General features: G+C 37.7%; 2 protein-coding genes across 2 annotated transcripts in view; both read right to left on the bottom strand.

Moving 5' to 3' along the window:
• mfsd8l1 (major facilitator superfamily domain containing 8-like 1) overlaps positions 1-7508 on the bottom strand; it is an 18531-nt gene extending 11023 nt beyond the window's left edge. Inside the window, exons 1-6 of the mRNA XM_056260527.1 lie at positions 7106-7508; positions 3555-3740; positions 3417-3479; positions 3224-3343; positions 2275-2354; positions 1895-2201 (exon numbers count right to left, since the gene is read on the bottom strand). Of these exons, the coding sequence (XP_056116502.1) occupies positions 1895-2201; positions 2275-2354; positions 3224-3343; positions 3417-3479; positions 3555-3740; positions 7106-7181 (832 nt within the window). The 5' untranslated portion in view covers positions 7182-7508. The remainder of the gene's footprint in view (positions 1-1894; positions 2202-2274; positions 2355-3223; positions 3344-3416; positions 3480-3554; positions 3741-7105) is intronic.
• A 758-nt stretch (positions 7509-8266) lies between these two features.
• polr2h (RNA polymerase II, I and III subunit H) lies at positions 8267-16367 on the bottom strand. The gene is made up of 6 exons (XM_056260529.1): positions 16230-16367; positions 15960-16059; positions 14965-15048; positions 9167-9260; positions 8949-9032; positions 8267-8836 (listed from the first exon to the last, which is right to left on the bottom strand). The coding sequence occupies exons 2-6, from the start codon at positions 16030-16032 to the stop codon at positions 8719-8721; spliced, it is 453 nt and encodes a 150-aa protein (XP_056116504.1). The 5' UTR covers positions 16033-16059; positions 16230-16367; the 3' UTR covers positions 8267-8718.
• Between the last annotated feature and the right edge of the window lie 830 nt (positions 16368-17197).

Raw genomic sequence — 17197 nt, 5'->3', positions numbered from 1 at the left:
AGTGTGTTTTTCTACAGCACCAAACACACATCTTACAAGCTAAGATCTTTCTCCTTTAAGTAAAGCAGCTTTGAAAGTCTAATAAAAGAATTCTACAGTAATCCTATTAGTATACCAATAAGTCAAGTTGTCTGCTTATAATATTAAAATAAAACATTAAGTTTATTTAGTATTTTAAACTTCAATTGGCTGATAAATTGAGATATATCCAGCTGCAGACCCGCAGCACCACCAGTTTCAGAACCCCAGTGCCAGAACCCCAGCGCCAGAACCGGAAGTGAGGGAGGGGCGGAATTATTTACAATGACACAAGCATGGTTATTTTTGCAAGTATTTAATTTTTTTTTAAATTGTTGCACCTTTTAAATAATATTTAGGGTATGTTTTTATTACACAGTGAGTCACTGCTCGTTGTATGAACTATAACTGGTATGTGTGACAAATAAAGAGCAAGACAGCGCTCGTGTTGCTTGAAGACGTGAGAGTGCGCGCGCGCGGCCGGGGCTCTCTCTCTCTCTCTGCTCGTTAAGCGCCCAGTCATGCGCAGCTGTCATTCTATTCTACATCACTCACCGATCAAAATAGGCTTTGGCGGGACAAAAATTTGCTTTGGCAGCCGCCAAAAAGCGGACGATCTGGCGGGTTTTAGAAGATTTAATACAACCTGAAACTAAAAAACAGGACCCAACCTCTATTTGAGACCGGACTTATATTTACCCAGACCTGCAGCCACACCAGGCGTGTAAAAGAGACAATCGTCTATTTGGGACTCGGCTATTATTTGAAGTAGCCTACGGTACATTTTTATGGTTTCTTTTAAAACAATGCCGGATTTTCTCTCTCTTTTTAGATTTTTGACATTATTTTACATAAAGAAAAATGCATGCTGCACATGTTCTTGTGAAATAAAGTATATTTTATATAAAATGACCATAAGTTTCAAGCATTATTTTTCACCATCATGATCAGGAAGTAACTCTCATAATACAATGAAACGGATAACTATATAGAATTATATTACACAAAATCAATGTTTTAAAATGCTTATTGTACTATACCTTAATGTATCATTATAATACGTATAAAGTATGACATTTCGTGTGTAATAATGCCGTTTCATGTCTAAGCAAATTACGCTCCAAAACGTTAGGTGGCGTTACTCGGTTTAGAACGTAAGCTCCGCCCCTCACTTCCGGTCCTGGCGCTGGTGTTAGAACGTAAGCTCCGCCCCTTACTTCCGGTCCTGGCGCTGGTGTTAGAACGTAAGCTCCGCCCCTTACTTCCGATTCTGGCGCTGGGGTTCTGAAACTGGTGGTGCTGCGGGTCTGCAGCTGGATACTATTGGATAAATTCACTAAATTCCACTAAATTAATAAATGTCCCCATTCCAATTCAGCTCAAATCAAATTAAAATGGATTCAAATTCCAATTAAAAATTCTATGGAGAAGAATGCTGCTTTTTCTGTGGAAAATTCAATTCAAATTCCAACTCGAATCAATTTAAATCGGTTCAAATTCCAATACAACATTTTATGGAATGTGTGGCAAATTACATTTAAATTCCAATTAAATTCCCATTTAAAAAAAAAAAAACTCCATAATAGAATGTTTAATATATATTTGATAGGTCACAGAATTTGCCCTTTTTTCAGCTAACAAGGTGAATAATAATCAGTTAATAAATAAAAAAAATTATGGAATATTGCTGTATTTATTTGTTTGCCACATTTGATCTGGTTCATGTGTCGTTTTCATTGGGATATACGTCACAACAGGGAAGAAAAGACTAGCGCAACTTCTGTTTCATGCCGACTTTAGGACAGACAAACTAATTGACTAGTTCGAATTAATGCTATTTTTTTCTGATTTTGAGAATCTGTATTTTCGCGTTCACCTCTGCTGCCACTGAAGTTCTTGAAGGGACTGGAGCTGACGTCCTCCGGTGGAGGGGAAGAACGACTCACTTCTCCATTGGCCACTGAAGAGGCCCTGGACTGGACGCTGGTGACCGTCCCGTACGACCCGGTGAGCTCATTGGGCCCAACCAAAGGCTTGGCCTCTTCGTTGTCCTCCTCCTCCTCCTCCTCCAGCTCGTCCCGCACCTCTCCGTTCCCCTGACGCCTGTCGTCTTCGGGAGTGAAGTCCCAGTACATGAACAGCACTACGAACTGAAGGAGGATCCACAGCAGACACATAAAGAGCTGAAAAACACAACAGATCCGTCAGGCTGATGCGTCTGCAAACGCGCTCAGCGATGAAGCTTCAGTCTCTCACCCCTGGGGACGTGTATTTGTTCACTGTGAAAGGCCCGACCTGGAAGTCACAGAGTCGGAGAAAGATATTGAACGCGGGACCTAGAAGACAACAGGAAAAAAGTCAGCATGCGGAAAACACTAAACTAATGCCAAACTGTGCTGTCATTACGAGAAAATAAATCATTCTCATATTTCTGGTCAGTAAGATATTTTTTTAATGCTGGGCAACGATTAATCGCATCCAAAATAAAAGTTTGTGTTTACATAATATATGTGTGTGTGTGCTGTGTATAATTATTTTGTATATATAAATACACACACATATGCATGCATATATTTAAGAAATATTTGCATGTATGCATTTTATATATAAATAACACATTTTCCTAAACATATACATGCATGTGTGTGTATTTATATATACAAAATAATTATACACAGCACACACACACATATTATGTAAACACAAACTTTTATTTTGGAACGGTATACGGCATTAGAACAACACCAGGGTGAGTAAATTATGAATTAATTCTCAATTTAGGGTTTAACTGTGTGTTTAGAGTTGCTGAAGAAGCCTACGGGAAGGGGCAATACATTTCCGACACACGCCTGAGGTGTTCGGCCAATCACAACCTACGCACTGGGTCAGCTGGCCAATCACAGCACTCTGAGCTTTTCAGAAGGAGGGGCTTTGTATAAATCAGCGCGTTTCAGACAGGCTGGGAATAGAGGTGCTGCAGTGATGTACAGTATGTGAAAAAAACAAATAAGCATTAAAGCATGTAAGCCTATTCTATTACACCCAATAAACTAAATATTAGCATAATATGACCCCTTTTTTGCATTTTTTTTTTCCCCAAGAGTGTGTTCAGCAGAATAGTTGCTGAATCTAAAAGGGTCTCGAGTATGTTTATTGCACAACTCTAATTCCCATGTTTGGTTGTTAATGGTTGTTTTGCACCTACCAATGAGAAGCCCCGCCTGACGGCAGGCCATGACCGCAGCGAAGACGGTCGAGCGGTCCTCAGGGGCCGTGTTTCGAGTCAAGAAGCCAAAGATAGAGGATCCAGCACCAGTGCCGATACCTAGGACAGCAGAAACCAGTTCCATCACTAAAGCACCACACACACACTTAAAGAAATTAGACTGAAACTTCACCTGCAACTAGACGACTGCCGAGCAATAACCATTTGGAGTATCCCATAAAATACAAGAAATTACCTAAAGACACAGAAAGAGAGGTTACCCACAAGCCACTGATGTTGCAAGCGTAGTCTCCATTAGGTTTGGGCTTACCGACAATCTCAAAGACATTGGCGAACAGGATGATCTTCTTGGTGCCGAGTGTGCGGTCGGACCAGAGGCCGAACAGAGGCCCGACGAGGAGCCCGCTGAAGCTGAACGCTGATAGGCTGAGGCCAAGGAAGTACGGCGCCGCACTCAGCGTCTGCAGATACCGCCATATCGTGGGCAAGATCACAGCTGGAATTAAAACATCTGGATGTTAATATTACTGGTACATCTGATATGATATCTTATATATTGTCTTTAAAGCTAGTCAGCTTAGTAATTAATGCCAGTTTATTAATATCGAGTCTTCTGTGACTCACTATAATGAAAAATCTGAAGAATCTCTGAACACAAAGAGCGATTCTGAGACAGGAATGTCAGAAAACGTCTCTTATACAAGAAACAAGGGTATTAGAAACAAGTAACAATTCAGTCACGGTTATTAGCAACAGCACGTTATACGTTCGTGATGAATGTGACAGTATCCTTATTATATGGAGTCAAGAAGAAGAAGAAGGGTGATTTACATTATTAAGCATTTTCCAGACTACTGAAACATTTATTTTATATAAGTAATCCAAATAAAATAGCACACTAATAACAAAGAACATCTTTTTTCTTTATACCATAGCAATATGAATAGTTTAATGTTTTTCAAGGTTGGCACTTTGGAGTCCCATTAACTTAACAAGTAGCCTATATGTTAATATTACGTTAAATTCCCATTAACTTAGACTAAATGTATGGAAATATTATGTTAAATTAATGATAATTGTTCATTATGTCAAAATCCAAATCAAATCCATATCCACTCAAATTTCAGTCCAGCATTCTGTGGTAGATTCAACTCAAATTTGAGCTCAAATTAAATCAAAATCCATTCAAATTCCAATTCAAAAATTGGTAGCGCTCTTAGCAAATTCAATTTACCGGTAAACAAAACAAAATGTCTGAACAGATTTGAATTCAAATGTAACATTTTGTGGCATGCATGGCAAATTCCATTTAAATTTAAATCAATTCACATTCCAATTCATCATTCTCTAAAAGTGTGTGATAAATAATTCATTTCATAATCAAAATCAATTTAAATCCAAATCCACCATTCTGTGGAGTGTGTGGTAAATTATATTTCAATTAAAATTAATTCATTAAAATGTTCATGACATCTGAAACATTTAGCAAAATTATTATTTGATATATTTATATGTATCCATTTATTTTAACATAAGGAATTTCAAGAAGATATGACATGGTACCATAATAGCAATATTTTGATGTGTAACTTAAGTAGGGTTGGGTATCGGTTGGGTTTTATCCGATTCCAGTACCTACTCGGTATTTTTTAAACGGTTCCGGTGCTTAAACGGTTCTTAAATCGGTACTTAAGAAAATGAAACCGCACACACTTTATCAAAAAATAATACCCTTTAATTTACAGGGCCAAACTGGACACAAAATTAACTTAAATCTTTAAACAATATAAATACAAGTAACATATGGTAATAATAAAACCAATGTAAAATAAAAATTCATATTTACATAATATCAAATGAAACAATATTGTATCAAACAATGTAATAATACTGGAGATTGCAGAGCTGCCAAATCTCTCGCATTGACCGTGAGACTCACGCAAATGACCCTTTTCACACAGAAAAATCGTGGGCAAAGAGGACACTGACACCGACAGACAGACAAGACAGAGAAGGTTACTTTTGATATGGAACAAATCCACAGCTGTCAGGTTCTGTCAATATTTTTACGAGATTCACACAATAAATAACGTTTTGGCTCTTTGAAATGTGACAGATCGCTGTAGCGCGTCAGTTCAAACGGCACGTGATGATACAGCAGCCTACAAATACAAATCCACTGCTTCTTAGCTACGCAGCGTTGAGTGAACCTATGAAAGAGAACATCTCTGGTTACTGGTGCAACATATCTCTCAATAGGGAACGGGACGCTGCCAAGCTCCTCGCGCTGCCGACCAGCTTCCTTTTTCGGCAGAGAAATCTGAGGAGCAGATGGCGGCGCGCGCGCGCGCCAACATAATATGACGACGTAAGTGCATCGGTACGGCGCCCGCGCCATCAGCCAATGAATTGGCTTGATTCTACATGGGATTTAGACTATCGGCACACCCAGAGGGCGTTCTGACACGTAATTTTACACGTGAAATGCAGCCAAACCTTGCGAGAAAGGGCGCGCATGCGAGACAGAAGATAGAGATGGGATTTATGGCTCTTTGAGGAGATCCGGATCTTTGCGATCCGTTCCTTTCAAAGAGCCGTTCAAAAGAACGGCTCTTTTGGCTCTTTTTAAATATTTAGTCAGTTTAAAGAAGCCAGCTTGGGGGAATCTCAGTTTATCCTGGAAATAATCACTGGGAGGAATGATGAGGTGAGATTTGTAGTCAATTAATTAAAACTCAGATATCACACACCAATATCTGAGTTTGAATTATTCTGAAATATTGATTATTACCTCATTTGTCATGTGTGGACTATATTCCATAGGGTTGCACAACATCCCTCTGCTTAGAAAGTGATATCACTATTTTGGATTTACCTTTAGTACAAAGTATGTGTATGTGTAAAGCTATGTTGACTTATGTTATTCATACAATACCACAAGAACATTTTGATAAAAAACAAAAACTATTTAAAGTTGTAAATATATACTGTAGATACAATAACATGAACACAAAATGCAATGTAAATAAATACAAAGCAGTTCCTTTGTATTTATTTACAAAGGAACTTAGTGTTACTTTAGTGTTTTTTTTTTGTTTTTTTTTTTAACTGGAGTAACCATGTGACGGCATAAGTCATTGGCTCTGCTCCTACCCAATGACAGCACGTAGGGTTTTTTCCCACTGGAGTACTCACGTAAAGGATGCGCGCGCGTGCACAACTATCATCATGCTGTTAGGCAGTAGCACCCCTGCGCTGGGTGCGCCCCTTCCCCTATAACTGAGGAGCTAATTTGTGTGCATCTGTGTGAAACACGCATGAAAAAAGAACGACAGAAAGAACGGCTCCCCTCCAGCCGCGATTCGGCTCCCATCGTTCATGTTTATGAGCCGTTCAAAAGAATCGGTTCGTTCGCGAACGTCACAACTCTAACAGAAGAAACTGTGCTCCAAACTGTGTAGCACACGCAAGGGCACGGCGGAGAGGGAGAGAGCGAGAGACCTTGCGTGTGTGTGTGCGTGTGTGCCTAATGAAGTTAGGCACCGAAATCAGGCACCGAAATTTTCGTTCTTATTCGGTCTGGTTACTACCGTTTACGTCGGAACCGGTTCCCTATTGGCACCGAGTTTCGGTACCCAACCCTAAACTTAAGTTACCATAGTAATGTCATGCTAGTGTGGAGTAAGTTACCAGTAGCTTGAAGTATATATATATATATATATATATATGAATGACAATTGTTCTGTTTTACTGTGGTAATAGCGTCTGATACCATCAATATCTGATACCAGAATTAAAGTGCTGATATTAGCCATAACGTTACTGTAATTCTCCCATGTAAACACTTGTCTCTGAACTTACCGTACTCGATGCCGCTCAGTAAGAAGATCAGTCCTATCGTGAAGAAGGTCAGTCTCCTCTTGCGTCTATAGTCCATTTTACCCTCTTAGCACGATTTATAACTTGTCTCAGCGACTTTGACTCATTTTATCATCGCGTCCCGCGGCACATAATGATCATGACACTGCGACCAATTACTTCAGTGAGTCCAGAGACAGCACAGCACACTGCGTACTAGAGACTAGAGACGAGCATACTTCAGCACGGAAGATCACCCACACGGGGCTGAACCGGCCACCGCGAGCGTCGCTGAGATGCAAATCAGAGAATAACTCTCATAAATCAGCAGAATATCGCATGTCAGTTATGATACCGTGCATTATTCGAACGCAGTGATTTTAATAACAGTAGCCACGGTAACAGATGCACCTTACGAACGTCACTCTGGCGTCACTTCCGGTTGGTATTATAAATTCGACCTTTTGCTAAATAATCTAGAAAAGTACACACTACCGATTAACAGCCCGAATCTCACCTTTTTTAAATATTAAAATATTATAAACATAGCCATGGCATGAAAAAAAAACGGGGTTTTGAAAACAAAATGTCCGTATAAAAGTCTTTTGACAATCTGTTAAGCTGATATTCAATTTATGGCACTAAAAATTACTTGAAAGAATCTTTTAATGCCAACTAATATCAATTCACTTTCCATGTTATTTTCTAGCAACAAACATTTAACAAATTAAATAATAGTATATAAAAAAGGATATATATATACATACACAATTTTATTATTTTAACATTTAAAATGTAATATTCTATTACACTTAAATAATTTTCCATCTTTAAATATATATCTTAAAATAAAGTCAAAATGTAATATATAATTTGCAAAACTGTATATATAAAATTAAATGAAAAAGTAAAGTTATATATACATAACTTATTTTAATATTGTTTCATTTGTTAAATGTCTACTGCTAGAAAATAAAAAATAAGGGTTTTAAAGTGTATTTTGACACTCAATGTTGATCAAGTATCTCCTTTTAAAACATATTTCGAACTCTAATGTGAAATTGTCTTGTTTGCCCCTGTATAAAGACAACCTCGGGTTAAACACTTCATCCAGCCCCTCATCTACTGAAGCTTCGGTCTTATGATTTCCATTACGGCCTCTCACACTGTCACACACTGACGCTTTTATTTCCTTTAAATTACATTAAACTGCACTTCTTTCTGTGTCGGGACGTCATTTTTTGCTGTCACTTAAATTCTCAAGGCCCAGGATGCAGTATTTTACACTTTTTTCAGACAATTTCTCATTTACTGATAAACAGTTTAAAAGAAAACAAAGGTACAAAATGTTATATGCGTCTCAATGCGATTCAATGGGGATTGGATTAAAACGTTTGGCCGACACATGCAATGAGAAAACAGTTCATCAAATGTTTTGAGCATATAACCAAAAATGTTTTCTACGTAATTTCCCACAGTTTCCAGATATCATCAGCAATATCAGTGTCTCATCAAAAGAAAGTCATGTTAAAAAAAAAAAGAAAAGAAAAAGAGAAGTCTCCTCAGTCCTGAAAAGCGAGAGTCCGCACGGATCAGGAGATGCGATGGGAAACCCTTCAGAAAGCAAGTTTCTTCATCAGCAGATAAACCCTGGAGTCCACCTCGAACCCATGCAAGTTATTGGCGTCGCCCTGAAGCCGCATCAGCAGGCCTCCGTAAGACACGTACGCCGACCTGTGCACACATTCACACACCTTTTGATCATTTACTGCAGTCACAATGAGAAATTTCCCATTAAAACGAGCGACTAAAATTCATGAATGTCGAAAAGCTTGAACACACTCACAGTCGTGTGGCGGCTTCTGTGGAGGTCTCATCGCCTTCGATCCTGTAAACCTTTCCATACATGACATAATCAAACTGATCAGCCCTGCAAAGGAACAAGAATCCCCAGAAATGATCATTAAAATAACTGTGTTCTCTGTGAATGTGTGTTAAGCTGCAATGATCAAAGCTGCATTGGACTTTTTAGTTACATATTTGGTATCATAACCACATGATCACCTAGACGGTCTGTCATCTTGAGGGTTGTATTCGCCGTCGTCCGGCGTCCCGTCCTCATACAGTGTGCTGGCGATCACCAGCCTGAACTTGTCACCTGAGAGAACAGGGTGCGTATAGATTAGGGGTGTGACGGGTCGAATTTCTCACAGTTCGGTTCGTATCACGGTTTTAGGGTCACGGTTTCGGTACGGTTTAAATATCCAAACTACAGGCAACAGCACCAATAAATACAATAGAGCAAAGACACAAAATAAGTGTTTTTCGGGTTTTTCTGGTAGGACCAAACCAACATTAGTTTTCAAGGTCCCGGTGCTTCTACCAACCCAGAAAATGTGAAAAGTGACAACTCAGTAAGTTGAACTGATTTGTAGCTATACAAACACTTAAATTACACTTATTTATTTTTATAATAATAAAGTTATATGAAATATAAACATTTAAATGGTGGCTGTCATAAAAACTTGCCAGATTTATTCAAACATGCATTAAATATCGAAGAACATTAAAAATTATAATTTGTATGTAATATGGTGCATATATTTAGCAAAAGAGTTACTTTTTCTAGCTGACTAACGAGTTTATGGTCACATGGTTTTTCTGAGGTAAATGTGACGTTACATGACATTGTTTACAAGTTGTAAACATTGTTTACTGACGTCTTTCCACGGTTGAAACACTGATTGAGCGATTCCATGTGACATGATACGGATTTCGATAAGTTGTACTCTATCTTTAAACACACTTTCAGACGTTCATTCATGTTTATTTGGCGCTGTAACTGGTATTATTAAGGCAGAAGAGGAGATCATGTGTGCTCCGCGCTGCTGCTTCTCTTGAGCTGAGCCAGAGCGATCTCACGCCACAGCGCCAAGACGGTATTTATGTTTTTGAATTTCATAAGAAAATGGACGTAATTTGAAATTTGAGACTTTATTTAGTATCAATAGTAACAAAGCACGAAAATTATTGCGATCTATTGGATGGGATGCGCGCTACAATGTTCCATTCATTCTAGTGATGGGCGGATCGATCCTGAAGTATCGATACTGACGTGGTATCGAAAAGGATCGATCCTTACATAAAAATATCGATCCAAATGTGTATTTTTTTACCAGTAATTTTTTATTAATTTAGCACGCAATTCAGTGCGTAAAATAAGCTTCTAAGTGGAAAAATAAGCAAATGTTAGCGGGTAATTGTGTAGGATAGAACCTTTTCTCCTAGTCATCTATATACAAGACGAAACCAATCAATCACAGAGAGCGTTCGCTGCTGGTGCTTCGCTGAGCTCACAGGCCCAGTGCGTTTGGGAAACGAAGCCTTGCTTAGATGACAGAGAAACAATCGGGAGTTATTTCGCAATAAACAAACCAAAACTGTAGGCTACATAACGGTTTAAAATGTTGACGTCAGTAAGATCTTTTTTATGAAATTAATATTTTTAGTCAACAAGGATCGATGCATTAAATTGATCAAAAGTGACAGTCAAGGGTTTTACACTGTTAAAAAAAATCTACTTCATATAAATGCTGTTCTTTCAACTTTGTTCATCAAATAATTCTGCATAAAATGTATCATGGTTTCCAACAAAATATGAAACTGTTTTCAACATTGATAATAATAAGAAATGTTTCCTGAGCAGCAAATCAGCATATTAAAATGAATTATCATCATGACTGGAGTGATGATGCCGAAAATTCACCTTTGATCACATGAATAAATTACAGTTTACTATGGCATAGAAAACAGATAGCCTATGTCAAATTGTTCAATTGTAATATTACAGTTTTTACTAAGAGAAATAAAAATCTTACAGACCCCAAACTTTTGAACAGTAGGCTAGTACTAGTAGGCTAGTACTATAATTAGGGTAGTTTTGTAAAAGTCTCTGACTAATTAAAGGGGAGTTGAGAGCACAAATCACAAAATATTTAGGCCTAGTAGTAATGAAAAAGTGTTCAGATTTAGCATATTAATGATGCATTCACCTCATAAATCATGACACACAGGAAAGTGCATACAAGTTCAAATGCATGCTTTTAAAATGAAAAAGTATCGGTATCGGTATCGAAATCGGCGATACTGGCCCTGTATTTACTTGGTGTCGGATCGATACAGAAATTTGCAGTATCGCCCATCACTAATTCATTCATCAAATGAAAACAGGATGACTAATCGATTCTTGAGATTTAAGAATCGATATCGGTTCGTAAATATGAGAATCGATTAATATCGAGAAATCGATATTTTTTACCCAGCCCTACTGAACACTATTTATTTAACCCCCCAAAAAAAGTCACAGTTGTCTTGTTTAGACCTCAGGGAACTGTCAACTTGTGTAAAAGTTAAACATGACGGCCCATGCAAGTCGATTAGAATTAGATGAATCAGTGAATCAATCCACTAACCATTCAGATGCGTCTAAAAGTTGCACCTCGTCCTGAGTCTCTCCGTAAAGCCCCGTTCACACTACAAGCGACTTTGTCGCTGCATGTCGCCAGTGGCTGGCGATGAGGTCGCTAGTGGGAGTTCCCACTACTGGTTGCCTTTATGAATGACATCCAATGATGTGGAGAAGGATCATACGCGCTCCGCTCCTATTGGTTGTCGCTCCCGAAAGTCGCTCCTCATTTGCATAAAGTTAAACAGATCTCAACTTTGTCGCGTTGCCAGACACGCCCCATCCGGTCGCCAACGGTCGCTGTCGCGTGTGTCGCCGGAAATCGCCAGCTCCCCATTGAAATGAATGGTATCGCGACGCTTGGTTGCGTGTAGTGTGAACGGGGCTTAAAGGATCGGCCTCTTCTGAAGGGGGGGGGGGGGGGGGGGGGGCAGCAGCTCATTTGCATTTAAAGGAACACACACACAAACGCCGTGATTTTCCAAAAAGGGACAAATTTGACAAGCTATAATAATAAAGGATCTGGGGGGTATTTTGAGCTGAAATGACACAGACACATTCTGGATAGAGATGTTCCGATACCCTTTTTCTCTTCACCGATACCTGGACTCAGGGCATCGGCCGATACCGAGTACTGATCCGATACCTGGGTGTGTACAGTATCTGTACAGCTGCAATTCATACTAGCACTGTATGAATTGATAGAATTATTTTATGGTGTGCTTCAGACTTGTCCCTTAATAAAACATGAATACATACAGTGAACTAGAGTATTTTTATTATCTGACATACATTTTACAGCAATATATTATTTATTTTTCTTGAGTGAAAAAGAACTTAAAATGCAGCCACACGTCTAATACTTTAAACTGAAAAAAGGTATTTTAGAATTACAATATAACTATAAAAAAAGTGCAACAAATAAATCTAGGAATCTAAAAAATGATATATGAATAATATAAGAAAATAACCTCTTTATAACTTAAAGTCCAGAAACAATTTTGTTAAATACACGGCATTTCAGTTTTGACAGCGGCTGGTCATCCAGAACAAACTCGATACATGCTGTCGGTTGTATTTATCACTCGTTGGCTGTCTTTTGAAAACTTTTCTCTTCGTTTGAATGAAGCTTCCAGAGATTGTTGATTCTGGCGCGGCTCATCCTCCGTCTGCCATCGTGTTCAGCGGGGTGACGCGTCTTAAATCGCTTTATTAAGTGTTGAAGCTGCTAAACTTGTTCCACCCCTCGAAATTGCAGTATGGCATATGAGACATGTCGCTGTTTTACTGGCTGGTTGGTCCAGTCTTAAATACTGCCAAACAGTGGACACACTGCTAGCGCGCGCTTTCTTCTTCGCTGCTCTAAACAGTGGTTGCTTGTGGCAACAGCACAACTTCCTGTGTTTCCACAAGCAACCACTGTTTAGAGCAGCGAAGAAGAATTGATCTCCGATTTGCAGCGTTAAGCAAAGCTAGCGTGCATAACTAGTTACTGTTTAAAGGGGTCATATAATGGTACATGCACTTTTACAAGTTGATTGTACTGAAATGTGTGTTGGCAGTGCCTGTACACAACCATCATATAATGATACAAATCCATCCAGTGTTTTTGTTTTAATCTCCTTATATGTTTTCCCCTGCCTCAAATCAAGCCGTTCGACCGTGTGACGTCACACGCTCGGAAGCCCCTCCCACAATTGCTGATTGACAGCCTCGTTTCAACACAGACCCGCCCTCGCTCGTGAGAGCTGTCAACCAGAGTCTGCGCGGACCGGCGCGGTCATTGTTGATACGCTGGAGCACTGTCTATGAGCAGAATGGCGTCTAAGCGATTGTGGTGTTCTGTTCTTGGGTGTAATAACGAACACAGCAGTCATTTTAATGTTCCTGAATCCGAACCGCTGAAGACGCAGTGGCTGAGTTTTGTTTTCGAAGGGAATATTCCCCACGAGCAACGTCAATGCTCTCATGTTTGCGCGAATCATTTCTCACCAGACTGCTTTATAAACGAGGGTCAGTATGAGCTGGATTTGCTAAGAAGCTGCTCCTGAAAAAAGGATCGTTACCAGATATTCGTGTTCCTGCTGAACCTCCAGAAGAACTGAAGTGAGTGTAACGTTTTATTAAACTTTATATTAATATTTATATTAATCTTTGCAAATCGCTAGCTGCACGCTTCACAATGAATGCGTCTAAGGTTTACACTCAGGGTACATTACGGCATGTTTTCTATGTACGACGTTCTCAATATAATTCATAATCCCACGTTTATACTGAACAACGCGTTATGGTTATTGTGTTATTGTGTTACAAACGGTGTATGCACAGAACAGAGAGGCGGGGTGAGCAAAGCTCATTATCATTTAAAGTCATATGCACTGAAACGGCGTGCTGAAAACAGAGCTGTTTTTGACCAGGTAAAATAAGTGTTTTCTTACAATACTAATGAGAATTTTTAATTAAAGTATATCACAAACTTTTAATTTAGACCCTAAAGAATCATATTAGCTTGTACAAAAATGGCATTATATGACCCCTTTAAGAAAAGGGTATCGGATCGGTACATGGGTAGAAGTACTCGCCGATACCGATGCCAGAATTTTTATTGGTATCGGCGGCATTTCTAATACTAGTATCAGAACAACTCTAATTCTGGGGACACCATAGATTTATAATACCTCGCTCTTGTGAAAAGAGGCATCATATGACACCTGATGCACGGGTCCAGCACACACGCGCCGTCTTTCTCCAATGCTTACTTTCACTTAATGTCTGCTGGGATACTCACCAAGATGGGCACGTTGACATCATTTTTGTGTAAATTTGTCCATCCGAATTTGTCCAAGCACAAAACTTGAAAGAGAAGTCAATATCCGTGCGCTGTCTGAGATGTGTGAGTTATGACTATGATTATAATGATTGTTTAAAAAAAAAATTGGTGTAGAAAATTAACTTTATAATTATATTTAAAAGTTAATGCAAAACCTGCCTTATGTGCAATTTAAAGTACCTTTCTTAAAATTATATTTTTAGAAATTAAAACTGAATTAATAATTTGGGCTCTGTTGTTAATTCTAAACTTTAATATTATAGTAATGTGTAATTAAGGGCTCCCTATATAGTTTACAGCATTAGCAAAGATACATTTTTTTTTTCTTTAAGAATTTTTTTATTATAATATAATTTAATTAAACACAGAGACACGTGGTTTAATAATAAACATTTAAAAAAAAGCATTTTTGTGTTTAGTTTTCTCCCCTCTGCTGTACCGAACCGTGACTTCAATACCAAGGTACGTACCGAACCATCATGTTTGTGTATGTTACACACCCATATATATATATATAATAGTGATATGACATAATATTTGAATGACAACTGAACATCAATGACTTACCGAGCTCGACAGGATAAATCTGGATGTTCACATCAAGGATCAGGTCCATTTTGAAAGACTCACTTTCACAGTGAAGACGAGATACTAATAACAACAAAACAAATATGAATTTTTTATATTTTGATGTTATAGATTGCCGGTGTTTTTGGACAACAATGAGTTGGATTTAAAAGTAACTTTAGACATCCTTCAGTAACTTTGCAACGAAATGTCAACTAGCAGTCGTATTAGGTTCGGTTTAATAGTGTAAGTAGTCTACTAATACTGTAATGAGAGTTAGTGGACATGTATTTGCAAAGTTACTTATAGTCAGTCGAGTGTCTAAAATAAACCATCGAAATAAAGTGACACCAAATATTGTTCTGGCATAGAAGGTGTTTTGTAGTGGATATAGCATAGTATATATTATAGAGCAAAATATGTTTTTATTTAGTTGTTGTCTTCCCAATATCCGTTATTAAAGTAGCATTTACGTTCAAATGAATATTAAGTAAAAGGTTAAATATTTTTATTTTCTTGTTATTTATTTGTACTTAATTTTAAACTTTTTGTTTTAATGTTGAATGCTCAGTATCAATTATTAATATAGCATTTACATAAGAGAGTATTTACATTAAAACATTAACAAATAAAATAAAATATTTTTTATTTGAATTTATTAATGCATTTTTTAATGTTTACACTCACTGTCAAACGTTTGGAATAATTATGATTTTTTTATGTTTGTGAAAAAAGTCTCTTCTGCTTTCGAAGGCTGCATTTATTTGCTCAAAAATATCATAAAAACAGTAATATTGTGAAATATTACTCAATAAGGATACATTGGACTGATAAAAAGAAAAACGTGATTATTCCAAACTTTTGGCCGCCAGAGTAAAGTAAATACTAATTTATGATATAAATACTACTTTAATAATGGATATCGGGGGGAAAACACTAAAGAAAAATAGTATTTCTTAAAGTAGTAACGTTAAACATTAATTTCATATTCTCACCTCTGTCAAACTTTTTTCCATCCGGATCAATATCCTTCACATCAAAGATGTCCTCAAACAGAATCCCAGCCATCTGTCCTCAAACTGGCGATGTATTATCCTGGTCAAACAAAATAAGGAGGGCAAAATTGAACACGTGACTCTATAAAATATGAATGAAATACATGTCGATGTTTCATAAAGCCTCATACTATCACTCTCGTTAGTATCAAGTACCGTTACATTATACATAGCGTTTTAAATAAACGCTTTTCTGCAAATATGACATACTTCCTCCAGATATAGTGTGCGTGATATCGTTCCAGTTAAAAATGTAAGCGAACAACTGTATAAATAAACAACTCTCTTCTCATTCACACAAATATGAAACATGCCGCGAAACAATGTGCTTCACCTCCGGCCACGTGACTTACTACTGCATCCGGTTCATGGCGCGATTAAATATATATAATTTTACTTTGCTCTCAAATATAAATATTCCACCGTCGTAGTAAATTACACAGTCGTAATAAAAAAAATACGTAAATAGAAAAAGTAATACATAAATAAGAATATATAAATATACCTTCTTTTTAGAAGGCTGGCACGACATAAACGAATTTTAAAAAAGCATGCCAGTGTTGATTATAATAATTCCATTCTTAATGAAACAAACCAATAATTTTATTTTAAGCCAAAGGGATCATCGAGAAAAATACAAAAGACTACATTTTATCTCACGTAAAACTACAAAACTTTTACGACTCTGATTTCCGGCAACCGTAGTTTCGTTGCGGTTGTTAGGAGAAAGCGTCTTCCTCATGGTTACCGCCACAGTTAGCCAAACAGCTTCTGTTTATGCCGCTGAAATCATCTTTAACAGTCTATATTTCTCGACAGGTTTGACTTAAAACACATCAGATATGTTGAGCGTCGGTTGTACATTAAAATATTCTTAACGAGGTGAGTTTTGTTATACTCAGTCAGACTGTAAACTGGCTATCAAACAAGCTAGCTAACGTAACTGTATTATGGGTCATACGTTATATATGTGTATTCTGCTCATTATTATATACCTAAAAATATGTGTAGTGTTTTCAGCAGCATAAACAAGTCGGTTTCTGCGTTTGTTTTGCCTTGGACTGAAGATAGGAAAACAGTTCTCAAGTGACTTATTTGTAAAGCAAATGATGTAGCTATTTTGTTTGTTTTGTGTCGGTTTTCTCAGCGATTACTTAAAGCCTTGCCAGCAAAAAGCT

The sequence above is a fragment of the Rhinichthys klamathensis genome, unplaced genomic scaffold, assembly GCF_029890125.1.
Source record: "Rhinichthys klamathensis goyatoka isolate OS25496 unplaced genomic scaffold, OSU_Roscu_1.1 h1tg000009l_1, whole genome shotgun sequence".
NCBI lineage: Eukaryota > Metazoa > Chordata > Actinopteri > Cypriniformes > Leuciscidae > Rhinichthys > Rhinichthys klamathensis.
The sequence above is the reverse complement of the archived record's forward strand: the minus strand, read 5'-3'. Positions and strand labels throughout refer to the sequence as shown.